This window comes from Electrona antarctica (genome assembly GCF_951216825.1).
Source record: "Electrona antarctica genome assembly, chromosome: 2".
Taxonomy (NCBI): Eukaryota; Metazoa; Chordata; class Actinopteri; order Myctophiformes; family Myctophidae; genus Electrona; species Electrona antarctica.
In genome coordinates, this window is record NC_136807.1 from 40,542,709 (window position 1) to 40,555,557 (window position 12,849).

At 41.2% G+C, this 12,849-nt stretch overlaps 2 protein-coding genes across 3 annotated transcripts in view; one reads left to right on the forward strand and one right to left on the reverse strand.

Moving 5' to 3' along the window:
• Positions 1-3,243: 3,243 nt before the first annotated feature.
• Positions 3,244-7,440, reverse strand: LOC306941553 (intelectin-like). 2 transcript variants are annotated; one of them, XM_079527071.1, is made up of 7 exons: positions 7,368-7,440; positions 7,006-7,065; positions 6,043-6,290; positions 5,348-5,506; positions 4,724-4,844; positions 4,014-4,117; positions 3,244-3,771 (listed from the first exon to the last, which is right to left on the reverse strand). In XM_079527071.1, exons 1-7 carry the CDS (start codon positions 7,420-7,422, stop codon positions 3,619-3,621), a joined length of 900 nt encoding a protein of 299 aa, XP_079383197.1. In that variant the 5' UTR covers positions 7,423-7,440; the 3' UTR covers positions 3,244-3,618. The 2 variants fall into 2 exon arrangements, with proteins under 2 accessions (XP_079383197.1, XP_079383196.1); XM_079527070.1 differs by having other exon boundaries at positions 7,335-7,423.
• LOC306933278 (dihydropyridine-sensitive L-type skeletal muscle calcium channel subunit alpha-1-like) overlaps positions 7,421-12,849 on the forward strand; it is a gene marked incomplete at its 5' end in the record, with an annotated part of 28,806 nt that continues 23,377 nt past the window's right edge. The window contains 2 exons of the mRNA XM_079515424.1: positions 7,421-7,438; positions 7,931-7,995. Of these exons, the coding sequence (XP_079371550.1) occupies positions 7,421-7,438; positions 7,931-7,995 (83 nt within the window). The remainder of the gene's footprint in view (positions 7,439-7,930; positions 7,996-12,849) is intronic.

Below are 12,849 nucleotides of genomic sequence, written 5' to 3' on the forward strand. Positions count from 1 at the left end.
CTGAGAGCCTTAAGTATATAAATAACCCTGCATGTCATAAGTTACATGCACTCCCGAATATGGAATGTAAACTGGTGCACCACACGGCCACACAGACATTTTCTATGACAGCAAACTGCTCTATAGTAGTAAACTAGAAAAAGTGCCCTTCTGGGCACAGGTCTCCACCAGGAGGATAGGAGTGTGTGTGTGTGTGTGTGTGTGTGTGTGTGTGTGTGTGTGTGTGTGTGTGTGTGTGTGTGTGTGTGTGTGTGTGTGTGTGTGTGTGTGTGACGCGGCTTGGCCTGTTGTAGCGCCACCATGAGGCTGATTTGAAAACTGTCAAGTGGCATTTCTTCCAAAGCCTAGTGGTAATATGCATGCACAGTTTCACCACAATCGGACGCTGTGTTTAGTAGTTGTGGCGATTTGTACAAAACAGGTACAAGGCGGGCTACTCCTGAAAAGTTTAGAAGCCAATTGTAGCCAATGAGGGTGGATTATGAGAAATCAAACAAACCCGTCTTGATCACAAAGAAAAGACCAAACCATGATGTGCTCACCAATAGTTTGTCAAACCTTATGAGAACATTATTATTTTTTTTACTTATAAGCAAACAAATACAAATCAGTTTTTGATACAGAAAAAATAAACACAAACTCATGTTCAAAAATAGTCAATCTGCAAGCTTGTAGTTTGTCTATTTATTTATTTTTTAATTAAACTGCCGGACAACTCTCCCACCGGATCAGAAACCGAAAACTCAGAGGGGAGTCTTGAGGAATAGTCTCTTACAATATAGCTGAGTGAAGATTCTTATAGATATACAGAGAAAGGAATATCCGCACTCTCGAGTAGTTTCTTATGAACTTGGTTTATTGAGCAAACACAGAAGCAGCAGTCTATCTAGTAGAGAAACAGACGCGTTTCGGCACGTCTGCCTTCCTCAGCGTTTGAAACGCTAACTGTTCTCTGTATTATTTCAACCACCCACATTATAGGGGAGCTAGTTCAAATGTCGAGACATATGAGCTGCATAATTGCATATACCGTCAAATAATGGCCCAAGTATGTATTGGTCGTGCTCTAATGTAAACCTAGCCAATGCGATCTTACCAAAGTTGACAGCATTCCTTGCTTGTATTCAGGGCAGAGAGGACTTCAGAGAATGCTACATCTTATGCTTAATGTAGCACAACCATATCCATTGTACAACCTCTCAGCGAATCTCGAATTGATGTGAGCTTGTAGATCGGATATTTTCACACGACAAAGTATAAATGATAGGCTGACACTGAATTTTCATGGGTGTGGCTAGCGATTCAGGGGCTGGAGCCAGGCTATATACATGAGGCTTAACAGGGAATTTTGGAAAGGGTCAGATCCATGTCCCTTTATGGGGAAATTATGTTCATGCCTTAAATGACCTTAAATCAATGATCATGTTTAGTGTCTTATATTATTCCACCTGCCAGTTACAGTAAATCATGTTATTACATTAGAGTACATGTTTTAAGTTTAGAACATGAACTTGTTTGTGGTTGTTTTCTCTTAGGAAAACTAGTTTGACATCTTAAGCAATAACACGTAGTTTTGATCACGTATTGATTGTACAATGTATACGTCATCAGTTTACTGTCATGTCAACTTCAAGTAGTTTGAAACGTCTCCATCTGAATTCTCTCATTGTTGATGTAGTTAAAGCCTTTTGCTTTATTCCCAGGGTTGGGGTGTGTGTGTGTGTGTGTGTGTGTGTGTGTGTGTGTGTGTGTGAAAGATTATGTATTGTTAAACTTAATATTTATTTAATAGGGTTGGGAATTTCACACCAAGGAACATAATTATGGACCCTCTTACAGTGTAGATCCAAATCCAACCCGATTAGGGAGGAATAAAGAAGTAATGGAAGGGTTAAGGGTGTAAATTTGTTTTTGTGCGTGTTTTTTTTTTTTTTTTCCATTTTTCAGGATTTGTTCTGCATTTACTTTAGGTATTCATCTTGTTTAATTGTGTACAATGTATCAGTTATCATGTATGTGCAGTCTTTGAAATGAAAATCTTTGCCATGACTCTTTCTTGGTGGAATTGTTATTGAAACATCTATACAATCCCATTTGTTTAGTGAATCTTATGAAGAATTATTTCGTTAAGCAACACAATTGTCCAAAGTCTAAATTAGCCCTGAATATTTATACTTTGTGTGCTAAAAATTGCTCAATCTGCTATTTTTGGCATGCAACAAGAAAGTATAAATTTAGCGTTGGACCTGCAAGTTTGTATATAGTCTTTTCTCTGAACATCCACTTAAAATGGTGGCTTTCTGGATACAGGTTTTAATGGTCTAAGAGGTTTATTTTAAAATATATTACATGTAACCTGTTGAAAATGTTCAAGTAATAGTTTTACTGTTTGTTTTTGGCCTCTGATTTAATGTACTTTTCAATGGTGGCTCAGCTAATTGACATTGATTGCTTTGCTTCATGTGAGATGTTTATTTTGATATTTCCGTAAGTTGAAAACAGCCTTTTTTTCCCATGCAGGACAAATGCAGTGCCTTATGGAGGTGGAGGAACTTGGGGAAGGGGTCTCTCTCCTTATGGAGGTGGAGGAACTTGGGGAAGGGGTCTCTCTCCTTATGGAGGTGGAGGAACTTGGGGAAGGGGTCTCTCTCCTTATGGAGGTGGAGGAACTTGGGGAAGGGAAGGGGTCTCTCTTGATCTGGGTGGGTTTGTTTCCATTGTGTTTAGCTTCACGGTGATGTTGACCCAAGGTTGGATTCAATGTCTAATGAGTTTCCATGTGATGTGTGCTATTATTTAACCACTTGACTGCGCAAAAAAAAAGTTTTCTTTAAAAAATATCTGATCTACAAGCTCACAATCATGTCTGTCTGCTATGTTCCAACATTATGGAATGTCTATTATTATTTTATTTTACAATGACATGCCCAAAAAGGTTTTTGTGATTAATTCACGCAAAATATGTTTTTCCCCCAAATTGTTTTGTCATGAGTGCATTCACACCGTGAATTACGCAGCAATGAAGTCACGTCATTTTTATTCGGAACAAGATCGTTTTTTCAACATGAATAAAAAGGCCCCAATCTGAATGAATGAGGCATCAATTATATCTATGAAGAGTTTTTATGCAAAATACTCGCCCAACTACGGATAAGCGGTTGAAGATGGATGGATGGATGGATGGAAAATGTGTGGAGGTACTATCTTGGACTACAGTGCAAAGAGATACTGTCAGGGATTAAATACGAATTAGACTTTTACTTCGGATGCAGGAATATAATTTATTTCAAGTTAATTTGAGATACAGCATTTAGCAATTAGGATACAATATCGTAAATATAGAAAATATGATGAATTCAATATGATTACAATAATCAAATGAAATGGAAACAAATTAAAAAATCACAATTTACAATTTGCCTTAGTTGCTAACTTGCTAATCATTTAATCCTAAATTCAAATTGTTTTTGTTTTGAGAGATCACAGCAATCAGTCACAGTAACCAGTAACATATAGTAACCAGCAAGTAACATATAGTAACCAGCAAGTAACATATAGTAACCAGCAAGTAACATATAGTTAAACCATGTTCCAGTGGTTGTTGGAACATGGAGGAACTCAGCGATAGAAGATCAGCACGGCAGCCTCTGTAATTCGCTTGGATGCACTCCAACCACTGGCGGTCCCATAGCCATCCCAGTCGAAGGAACTGAAGTCACCGCACTGTCTAGGAGCTGCCTCTGGGAAGAATCCTCCTCCACCAATGCAAAACTATCAACATGTAGAAATATGCAACACACACACACACACACACACACACACACACACACACACACACACACACACACACACACACACACACACACACACACACACACACACACACACACACACACACACACACACACACAACTGAGTTCAATGTGACAGTAAAGAGTAATAGGCTATGGTACAAAAACAAGAGCTGAGCACCTCCCGTACCTCCCTTTACTAGATAACTAGCGAATACTCACATGTTCAATATTGCAGCCAGTAGGTTTGGATCCAGAGCACATGGCCAAGGCTGCACGTTCAACATTGAATGCTCTGAAGGAGATGTAGCCTGGTGTTAACTCACCTGAAGGAGAACACAATAAATAAATACGACTTTATATTAATATTATAATAGTAATAATACAGTATTAAACATTGAATAGAATAATATATTACACACATGATGCATTTGTATTAGTAGTAGTGGTCATAGTAGTAGTACATGGTTCTTGATTCTGATATGTGCGATATAACCAGATGGCATACTTGAATAACTTGATATGACAGCACCAATGCTATACTGTAGGTGGCTCATTTGGAATTATTGGCCAGTAATCTTTTCATCATTTGTGGCAACTATTTGTATTTGCTTGTATCTCCCTCTGTCTCTTTCTCTGTCTTGCTTTCTTTCTAGCTCTCTCTATGTCTAGATGCTGGACCAGGTGAACATCAGCAGAGTGAAGAGTACAGCATGCACACTAAAAACGAAGTTATGTGCAACTTTATTATTGGACATTTATATATGTGGATGATCTTTGTCTGATAAAGATTCATAATTCATATAGGAGCGAATGGTTGTTCTAATTATAATGAAAGTGAACAGGAGTTTGTACTAGTGTGCGGGCTCTTAATTGTCTTTTCTCAGCCATTTATATTTTTATGTTCCATCATCTACATCTACAAAACTTACGTCTCGCATTGGGCCCATAAAAGTTGCTTACGGTGTCATCATTCCCAAAGTCGTATGTAATAGGGATGGATGGTCCATTGTCACTTTTGCAACTCCCTGCAGCATATTTTACTGGGTACCGCTTAAGAATGGGAAGAAAATGGGGTTGAATAATGGTGCATTTATATAGCGCCTTTATCCAAGGCGCTTTACAGAGATTGTGCATTACATTCACCCATTCACACACACATGCATACACCGATGGCAGCGGAAACCATGCAAGGTACCAACCAGCACATCAGGAGCAATTAGGGGTTCAGTGTCTTGCTCAAGGACACTTCGACAGTAACTCTGGAGGAGCCCGGGTTCGAACTGGCAACCTCACGGTTATCCCAGCCACTCTACCCCTGAGCCGCCGCCACCCCGAATAAGTATCAGATACGGTAAATAGTTATACACTGTTTTAGCTTACATACCTTATTTATGTTTTAAAACATAAATACTAAAATGTCTTATTAATCTTGTACAATTAATAGTTATTAAAACAAAGGTTTGAAGCGGTAAGATGTTATTCTGATAGGAGCACTTCAGCTACAGTACATATGCTGATGTAGTTGCAATGTGACACAATTCAGCCGATCTTACTTGGAAAAGGTTGAAGAGGTTCCCATCAAACCCACTCAAGAACTGATTGGTGGTGTGGTATCGTAGGATAGCGGCGGTCCTCCAGTCTCTCACTGGAGTGATGTTGGGAACGTGCCACACTGCTACATCCCCTGCCTCGATTTCAGAGTAGCCAGGATTCTGTCAAAGAAATATTGGGTGAACAATGCATGAAATGAAAAATCTAAAATTCAATGTAGTTGCTACAGCGGTTAGAACGGCCGCTAACATACGCCCAGTGCTTTGGAAACAAAACAATCCTAATATGAAGAACCGCCCTATAAGGACATATATATATTTATTATTTACTATATAATTATATCCATTCACCCATCATGTACAGAAGATATAGTAGCCTAGCATCTAAATTCAATGTACAAACCTGCTTTGGAAACAAATCATTATCACTGTCCTAATATGCAGGATATTGGATAGGTTCTGAGTGAGTTTTATTTTTTCCTATATTGGTTTCATTCACCCAGTTTTAGCACAAAAAAACTGTTTGAAGTATCTAGTTGAGCGAAACATTTAGTGAGTTCATGAGTAAGGTTGAACTGTGGGAATTACACAGACAGTCAAATTAAAGCAATGCTCCCATTCTCTTCTTTCAACTGCACACCAGCCATTAATACTGAGCCATTAATATCGAGGATCAGTCGAAAAGCGACCTACTGTACCTTGAAATCATCAGAGGTAGCTCCCCCTGCTGTTCCGAATGTGTTTCTGTTGGCCCAGTTGCCATCACCGCCTGGCAGGTTGGCATTGCTGCCCTGCTCTGAGGTCCAGCGGTCACCAGATGTACATTTACCATTCATGTTGTTCTCATGAACACTTGCGACCAACGTCCAGCCACCACCTGCAGTTGTCATGTCACAGAAAGTCTGGTATTCCCCACCATCAGCAGTAGTAAGGCGGTAAATGCCATCTGAAGGGTAGAAAATGAACAAACACGAGGCAAATATAAGTCAACCCAAAGTTAGAAGAAGAGAGAATAGAAATAGAAAGGCAGCAGTGAAGCTGCTGTGTCCTCCTATGAATTAATCACTATAGAAATAGAAAGGCAGCAGTGAAGCTGCTGTGTCCTCCTATGAATTAATCACTATAGAAATAGAAAGGCAGCAGTGAAGCTGCTGTGTCCTCCTATGAATTAATCACTATAGAAATAGAAAGGCAGCAGTGAAGCTGCTGTGTTCTATGAATTAATCACTATAGAAATAGAAAGGCAGCAGTGAAGCTGCTGTGTTCTATGAATTAATCACTATAGAAATAGAAAGGCAGCAGTGAAGCTGCTGTGTTCTATGAATTAATCACTATAGAAATAGAAAGGCAGCAGTGAAGCTGCTGTGTTCTATGAATTAATCACTATAGAAATAGAAAGGCAGCAGTGAAGCTGCTGTGTTCTATGAATTAATCACTATAGAAATAGAAAGGCAGCAGTGAAGCTGCTGTGTCCTCCTATGAATTAATTACTATAGAAATAGAAAGGCAGCAGTGAAGCTGCTGTGTCCTCCTATGAATTAATCACTATAGAAATAGAAAGGCAGCAGTGAAGCTGCTGTGTCCTCCTATGAATTAATCACTATAGAAATAGAAAGGCAGCAGTGAAGCTGCTGTGTCCTCCTATGAATTAATCACTTCACCTTCATTCACATTCAGTCCTTCTTTCAGTTGTTTACAGCTTCGGGCCCCAGGGATCACTCCTGCACATGGAAAATCAAATTGTGACAGACAGACAGACAGACAGACAGACAGACAGACAGACAGACAGACAGACTCTCTCTCTCTCTCTCTCTCTCTCCCTGTCTCTTGTGAATAAATTATTAACATTATATTCAAAGGTCCTCCTATATGAGGGATATCATTATGAATATTGTCTTAATTCTCTCTATCAATGTCTCAATGCTTAATGTTTTGTGTAAAGCACTTTGAATTGCCTTGTTGAACTGTGCTAACTGCTAAATAAACTTGCCTTGCTTTGCCTTACAGGGGTTGCTGACAGTACCTGACACATGGTGCACGGCCGTGCAAGCGAGGAACAGGAAACTCCAAAAGATCATGGCGACTGAGGAGAAGGTAAGAATAACAATAGCTCATACCACTTTGCTTCCAACCTTAGATTAAATTAAAACGTGCCGTCTATAAAAGTTAAATTAATTCTATTTGAACAGTAACATCCAAAGTAGCTTTAAATCACTTTGCTTAACAAATAAGCTGTTAGACAGAATAATCAGCAACCATTTAGATGTGATTCAAATAAGACACATCAGGTAAATCATGAACGTACCTTATTGTTAAATCAGAAAGTCAGGACTGCAGCATGCAGTGCTTGCTGGTCTTCTTATACATTTGTTTAAGAATGAGGAAGATAAAATGGAATGTGTAGAAGTGCATATGATGAGGGTGATGAACTGAGACATGATATCACTGAGAAAATCAGAAATGTACCTGGGGCGACCAATAGGTATGAGGAAATGCACAGCTACACGACTACGCCTCTATTACCTCAGGTGACTGAGTGACTCGAGACGTTTTGTATGTCCCCAAATTACCCCAATGGTCCCTCAGGCCTTCTACAGAGGCCCGCGGCCTGGTATGGAAACTGTACTGACCCGCGGCCTGGTATGGAAACTGTACTGACCCGCGGCCTGGTATGGAAACTGTACTGACCCGCGGCCTGGCATGGAAACTGTACTGACCCGCGGCCTGGTATGGAAACTGTACTGACCCGCGGCCTGGTATGGAAACTGTACTGACCCGCGGCCTGGTATGGAAACTGTACTGACCCGCGGCCTGGTATGGAAACTGTACTGACCCGCGGCCTGGTATGGAAACTGTACTGACCCGCGGCCTGGTATGGAAACTGTACTGACCCGCGGCCTGGTATGGAAACTGTACTGACCCGCGGCCTGGTATGGAAACTGTACTGACCCGCGGCCTGGTATGGAAACTGTACTGACCCGCGGCCTGGCATGGAAACTGTACTGACCCGCGGCCTGGTATGGAAACTATACTGACCCGCGGCCTGGTATGGAAACTGTACTGACCCGCGGCCTGGTATGGAAACTGTACTGACCCGCGGCCTAACCACAAAGCAATGCAGAGAGGGTTGTATATGTGGACCTGGATGGAGAGATGCTCACATCTCTCACTGATGCACTCATCAGCAAATATGAGCTTCCAGGTCATATGCAACACATCCTGTGAAAGCAAAACGTGCTGACCTATGAGAGATCAGGGCCATCTGAGCATCTGAAACAGTCCGTGGTTGCATAGACTGTTTCAGATGCTAACCAGGTTAAACGTGGCTTTGTAGCCACAGAGACACTGGGCAGTTGATTGCTAAACAGCTACTTCCTGCTGAGAGTCAGATTTATGAACCAACAAGCCAGGAAAAAGAAAATATAATCTTGGGAAACATGTACCTGGTGTTAAATAATCTAAGGAAATGAGGAGGAAGGCAAGTTTATTTATACGATATGTGGCTCTGGACAATCGGATATCCATAATACAGTATGCCTATGGGCATATCAGGTTTGTTCATGGTTATGTCTCAGTCATAGTGACATGCCTATAGGCGTATAGGGTTTGTTTATCAGTCGTAGTGATAAGCCTATGGGTGTATCTGGTTTGTTTATGGTCATGTCTGATAGTCATAGTGACATGCCTATATATGGGCGTATCTGGTTTATTTATGGTCATATCTGATATGAGTCATGGTGACAGGCCTGTCTATGGTTTGTTTATGGTTACCTCTGGGTCAAAGTGACGTGGCCATGGTCCACCGGAGTGACCGGACCATCCCATATTTGCGACTGTAGGTCACAGTTTACTATGAAAACCTGCAAAACCTGTCAGTCAGTCCGTCCGTCCATCACGCCTCGTGACATGCAATGGGCAATTGCATGTATGGGCAATACAGAATTAATTCCGTATGTTCATCTGACCTGTACACCCTGTACACTCAAGACACTGCCCCCACTGCCACCCTTAGATCTCCATATGGAGCTGACCTGTTTTGACATTCCATATGTTGATCTGACCTCATCAAACCCTGTACACTCAAGACATGCTCCATATATGTCCAGACCTCATCAAACCCTGTACACTCAAGACACTGCCCCCACCTCCACCCTTAGATCTCCATATATGGAGCTGACCTGTTCTGACCCCCCCATGCCAAAGCGCCAGCACCCAGGCGGATGCGTGCACGTTTAGGGGCGAGGGCATCTGCGGAGAGAAAAGCCTGGTCACAACCTAAGGCAGAGAGAAAAGCCTGGTCACAACCTAAGGCAGAGAGAAAAGCCTGGTCACAACCTAAGGCAGAGAGAAAAGCCTGGTCACAACCTAAGACAGAGAGAAAAGCCTGGTCACAACCTAAGACAGAGAGAAAAGCCTGGTCACAACCTAAGACAGAGAGAAAAGCCTGGTCACAACCTAAGACAGAGAGAAAAGCCTGGTCACAACCTAAGGCAGAGAGAAAAGCCTGGTCACAACCTAAGGCAGAGAGAAAAGCCTGGTCACAACCTAAGACAGAGAGAAAAGCCTGGTCACAAACTAAGACAGAGAGAAAAGCCTGGTCACAACCTAAGACAGAGAGAAAAGCCTGGTCACAACCTAAGACAGAGAGAAAAGCCTGGTCACAACCTAAGACAGAGAGAAAAGCCTGGTCACAACCTAAGACAGAGAGAAAAGCCTGGTCACAACCTAAGGCAGAGAGAAAAGCCTGGTCACAACCTAAGACAGAGAGAAAAGCCTGGTCACAACCTAAGGCAGAGAGAAAAGCCTGGTCACAACCTAAGGCAGAGACGATATCGGCAGAAGTGTCGGGCCGGAACATCCATTCCCGGATACGATATTTTTTCTACCAATCACAACACTTTCACAGAGAATGTAAACTGATTTGTAAAGCGTCAACGTCATTTCCTTGAGCTGTACTTCCGCCAAAATCCCGCAACTTCCGCCCCCCAAAAAAGATACCCTCTCCATCTTTCCCAGCGTGCCTATTCCCAGCTTTGTGTGTGCGTGTGTACCCCATAGCGATGATTTGATTGGCTGAGGGCTTAAAAGGTGAAGATAAAAAGTGAGGACAGAAAAGTGAGGACGCCAAAAGTGAGTGTGAGTTTTGTTTTTTGACATTTATGGAATTGAATTTATTTTATTTTAGATTAATTTAATTAATACATTAATTTTGCTTTTCCATGAGCACATGCGAGTTGTACAGTATGTCTGTCCAACCCAGGCAAGCAGGATTTCTAAAATACATCAGGATTACTCTATCAACCTAATGAATAGACCATTGTAAGCGCTATGAGTAGGTACGTATATAGAAAGCGCTATAAAAATGCAATCCATTATTATTATTATTATTATTACAGTACAACGAGAAAGCTGACTTCCCAAACCAAATATTCCACTTGATGTTAAGATACAGGGAAGAAATCCTGGTCTCTAAACTGCCTCCACCTGGCCAGCCAGGGCGCCTGATGGAGGGGAAAGGAACTGGTTGGAATAACGTGTTCCTTCCACACGCTACGTCCAACCAGGGAAACTCCCCCCTGTCAGGTGTAAAGGAGCAACTTGGACACATGAAGGAAGCATGAGTTCAAGTCCGTTGCTCTCCCCATGTCCCCCATATATGGGGACTATGTTGGCGGAGAGTGTGTAGAGCCCAGGATCACATTAGATAATTGACACAGGGGTGAAAAATGTGTTACAAAATCGTGGGATACAAAATATATTTAAAAAAAAAAAAGATACAGGGAAGAAATCTGATATCTTTTGTTTTAATCTTCTTCCTCCTCATGCCTTCTGTGTCAGTTCCATCCTCATTCCAGGAAGGCAAGGAACGTTTATTTGCATAGAGCATTTCAACAAGGCAAATCAATGTGCTTTACACAAAACATTAAGCAAAAATAAACGCATTATAAAAGAAAATCCAGTGTATAAACAAAACAGAAAAATGAATAGTATAATTACAGTGCAGAAGAATAATTTAAACCTCTCAATAAAACTAAAGGGCAGCTGCAAAAAAGGATTTTGGCTGTGCTTTTTAAGAAGTGAGTTTTAGGACACCTGCAGGTTTCCGTAAGCTTGTTCAGATATATGTGGTGCATTAAAAAAAACACGCATTTAGTTTAAATTCTAGTTTAGATGACTAGAGAGGTCAAGATGGTTTGTGATATGATATTGCTCAAGATCAGAAAAGTGTTTGGGACTTTGGGCCCTAATCCATCCAGTGCTTTATAAATGGTGGTGGTGGCTCAGGGGTAGAGTGGCTGGATGGCAACCGCAAGGTTACCAGTTCGAACCTGTGCTCGAAGTGTCGAAGTGTCCTTGAGCAAGACACTGAACCCCTAATTGCTCCTGATGTGCTGGTTGCCTTGCATGGTTTCCGCTGCCATCGGTGTATGAATGGGTGTGTGTGAATGGGTGAATGTAATGTACAATCTCTGTAAAGCGCCTTGGACAAAGGCGCTATATAAATGCACCATTTGCCATTTAAACCAACATTAGTATTTTTGCAATCAATTATTTGACATAACAGGGAGCCTATGTGTAAAGATCTAAAAACTGGAGTGATATTGGAAATTATGAATAAATGACAAGTCACAGTTTGACAGGATCTGATGAGGAAACCGAATAGATGAGGAAGAAAAAACACAATCTCCATTGTTTCAGTCTATGAACATCAAGTTGAATTTCTAGTTTGGGTAGTCATGCTGTCATTGTAGGACAGGTCGATAAAGCATCATGCACACAAATACTATAGCAGAAGAACATTGATTTGCAGTAATATTTGATTTGTCAGTGGTCTTTTAGTTTAACCAGTTAATTTAAACCGGTTTCAACCAAACCCAAATTTGGTGTTCAAGACATCAGGGCATGCAAATATTAAAGCTGTAACTTTCCTCTTCCGGGCTCGTAACTTTCAACCCCGGATTTGAACCATAGATTTGAACCCGGTTTCCTGCACAAGTGCTGAGATTTGTACCATACCATTGAGCTAATAGAACCTACTTGCTCAAGGGATAAATACAAGTTTGACCATCCGGTCAAAGTTTGTGTCAGATGCTTCGTCTAGATGAGACATGACCTTTGGCACAATCTAAATGGGAGATAAAATACAACCACCCCAATTGTATATGGTAAGTTATATTGTATTAACATATTCTACCAATACAGATATGGGGCAAAACAACATCTTATTCATGAATTTCTCTTATGCTTTTGTGTGAAGTAAACCAAAACGCCTGCGGGGATGTAATCCAGCATTTACGAGAAGATATGCGGAAGAAAGAACAAAATCAAGTCAATCTAGTTACAATATCCAGTTTGGGCAGTCATGTTCTCATTGTAGATGGTTAGCTGTCACACATGAGCTCAACTGTCACGTACAATTGTCACGCAATGAGCGTGAGACAAAATCATATTCCTCAAAGTTGGTTGCATGCTGAAAATAGCTGATCTTAGGGTTGCAGTGTAGA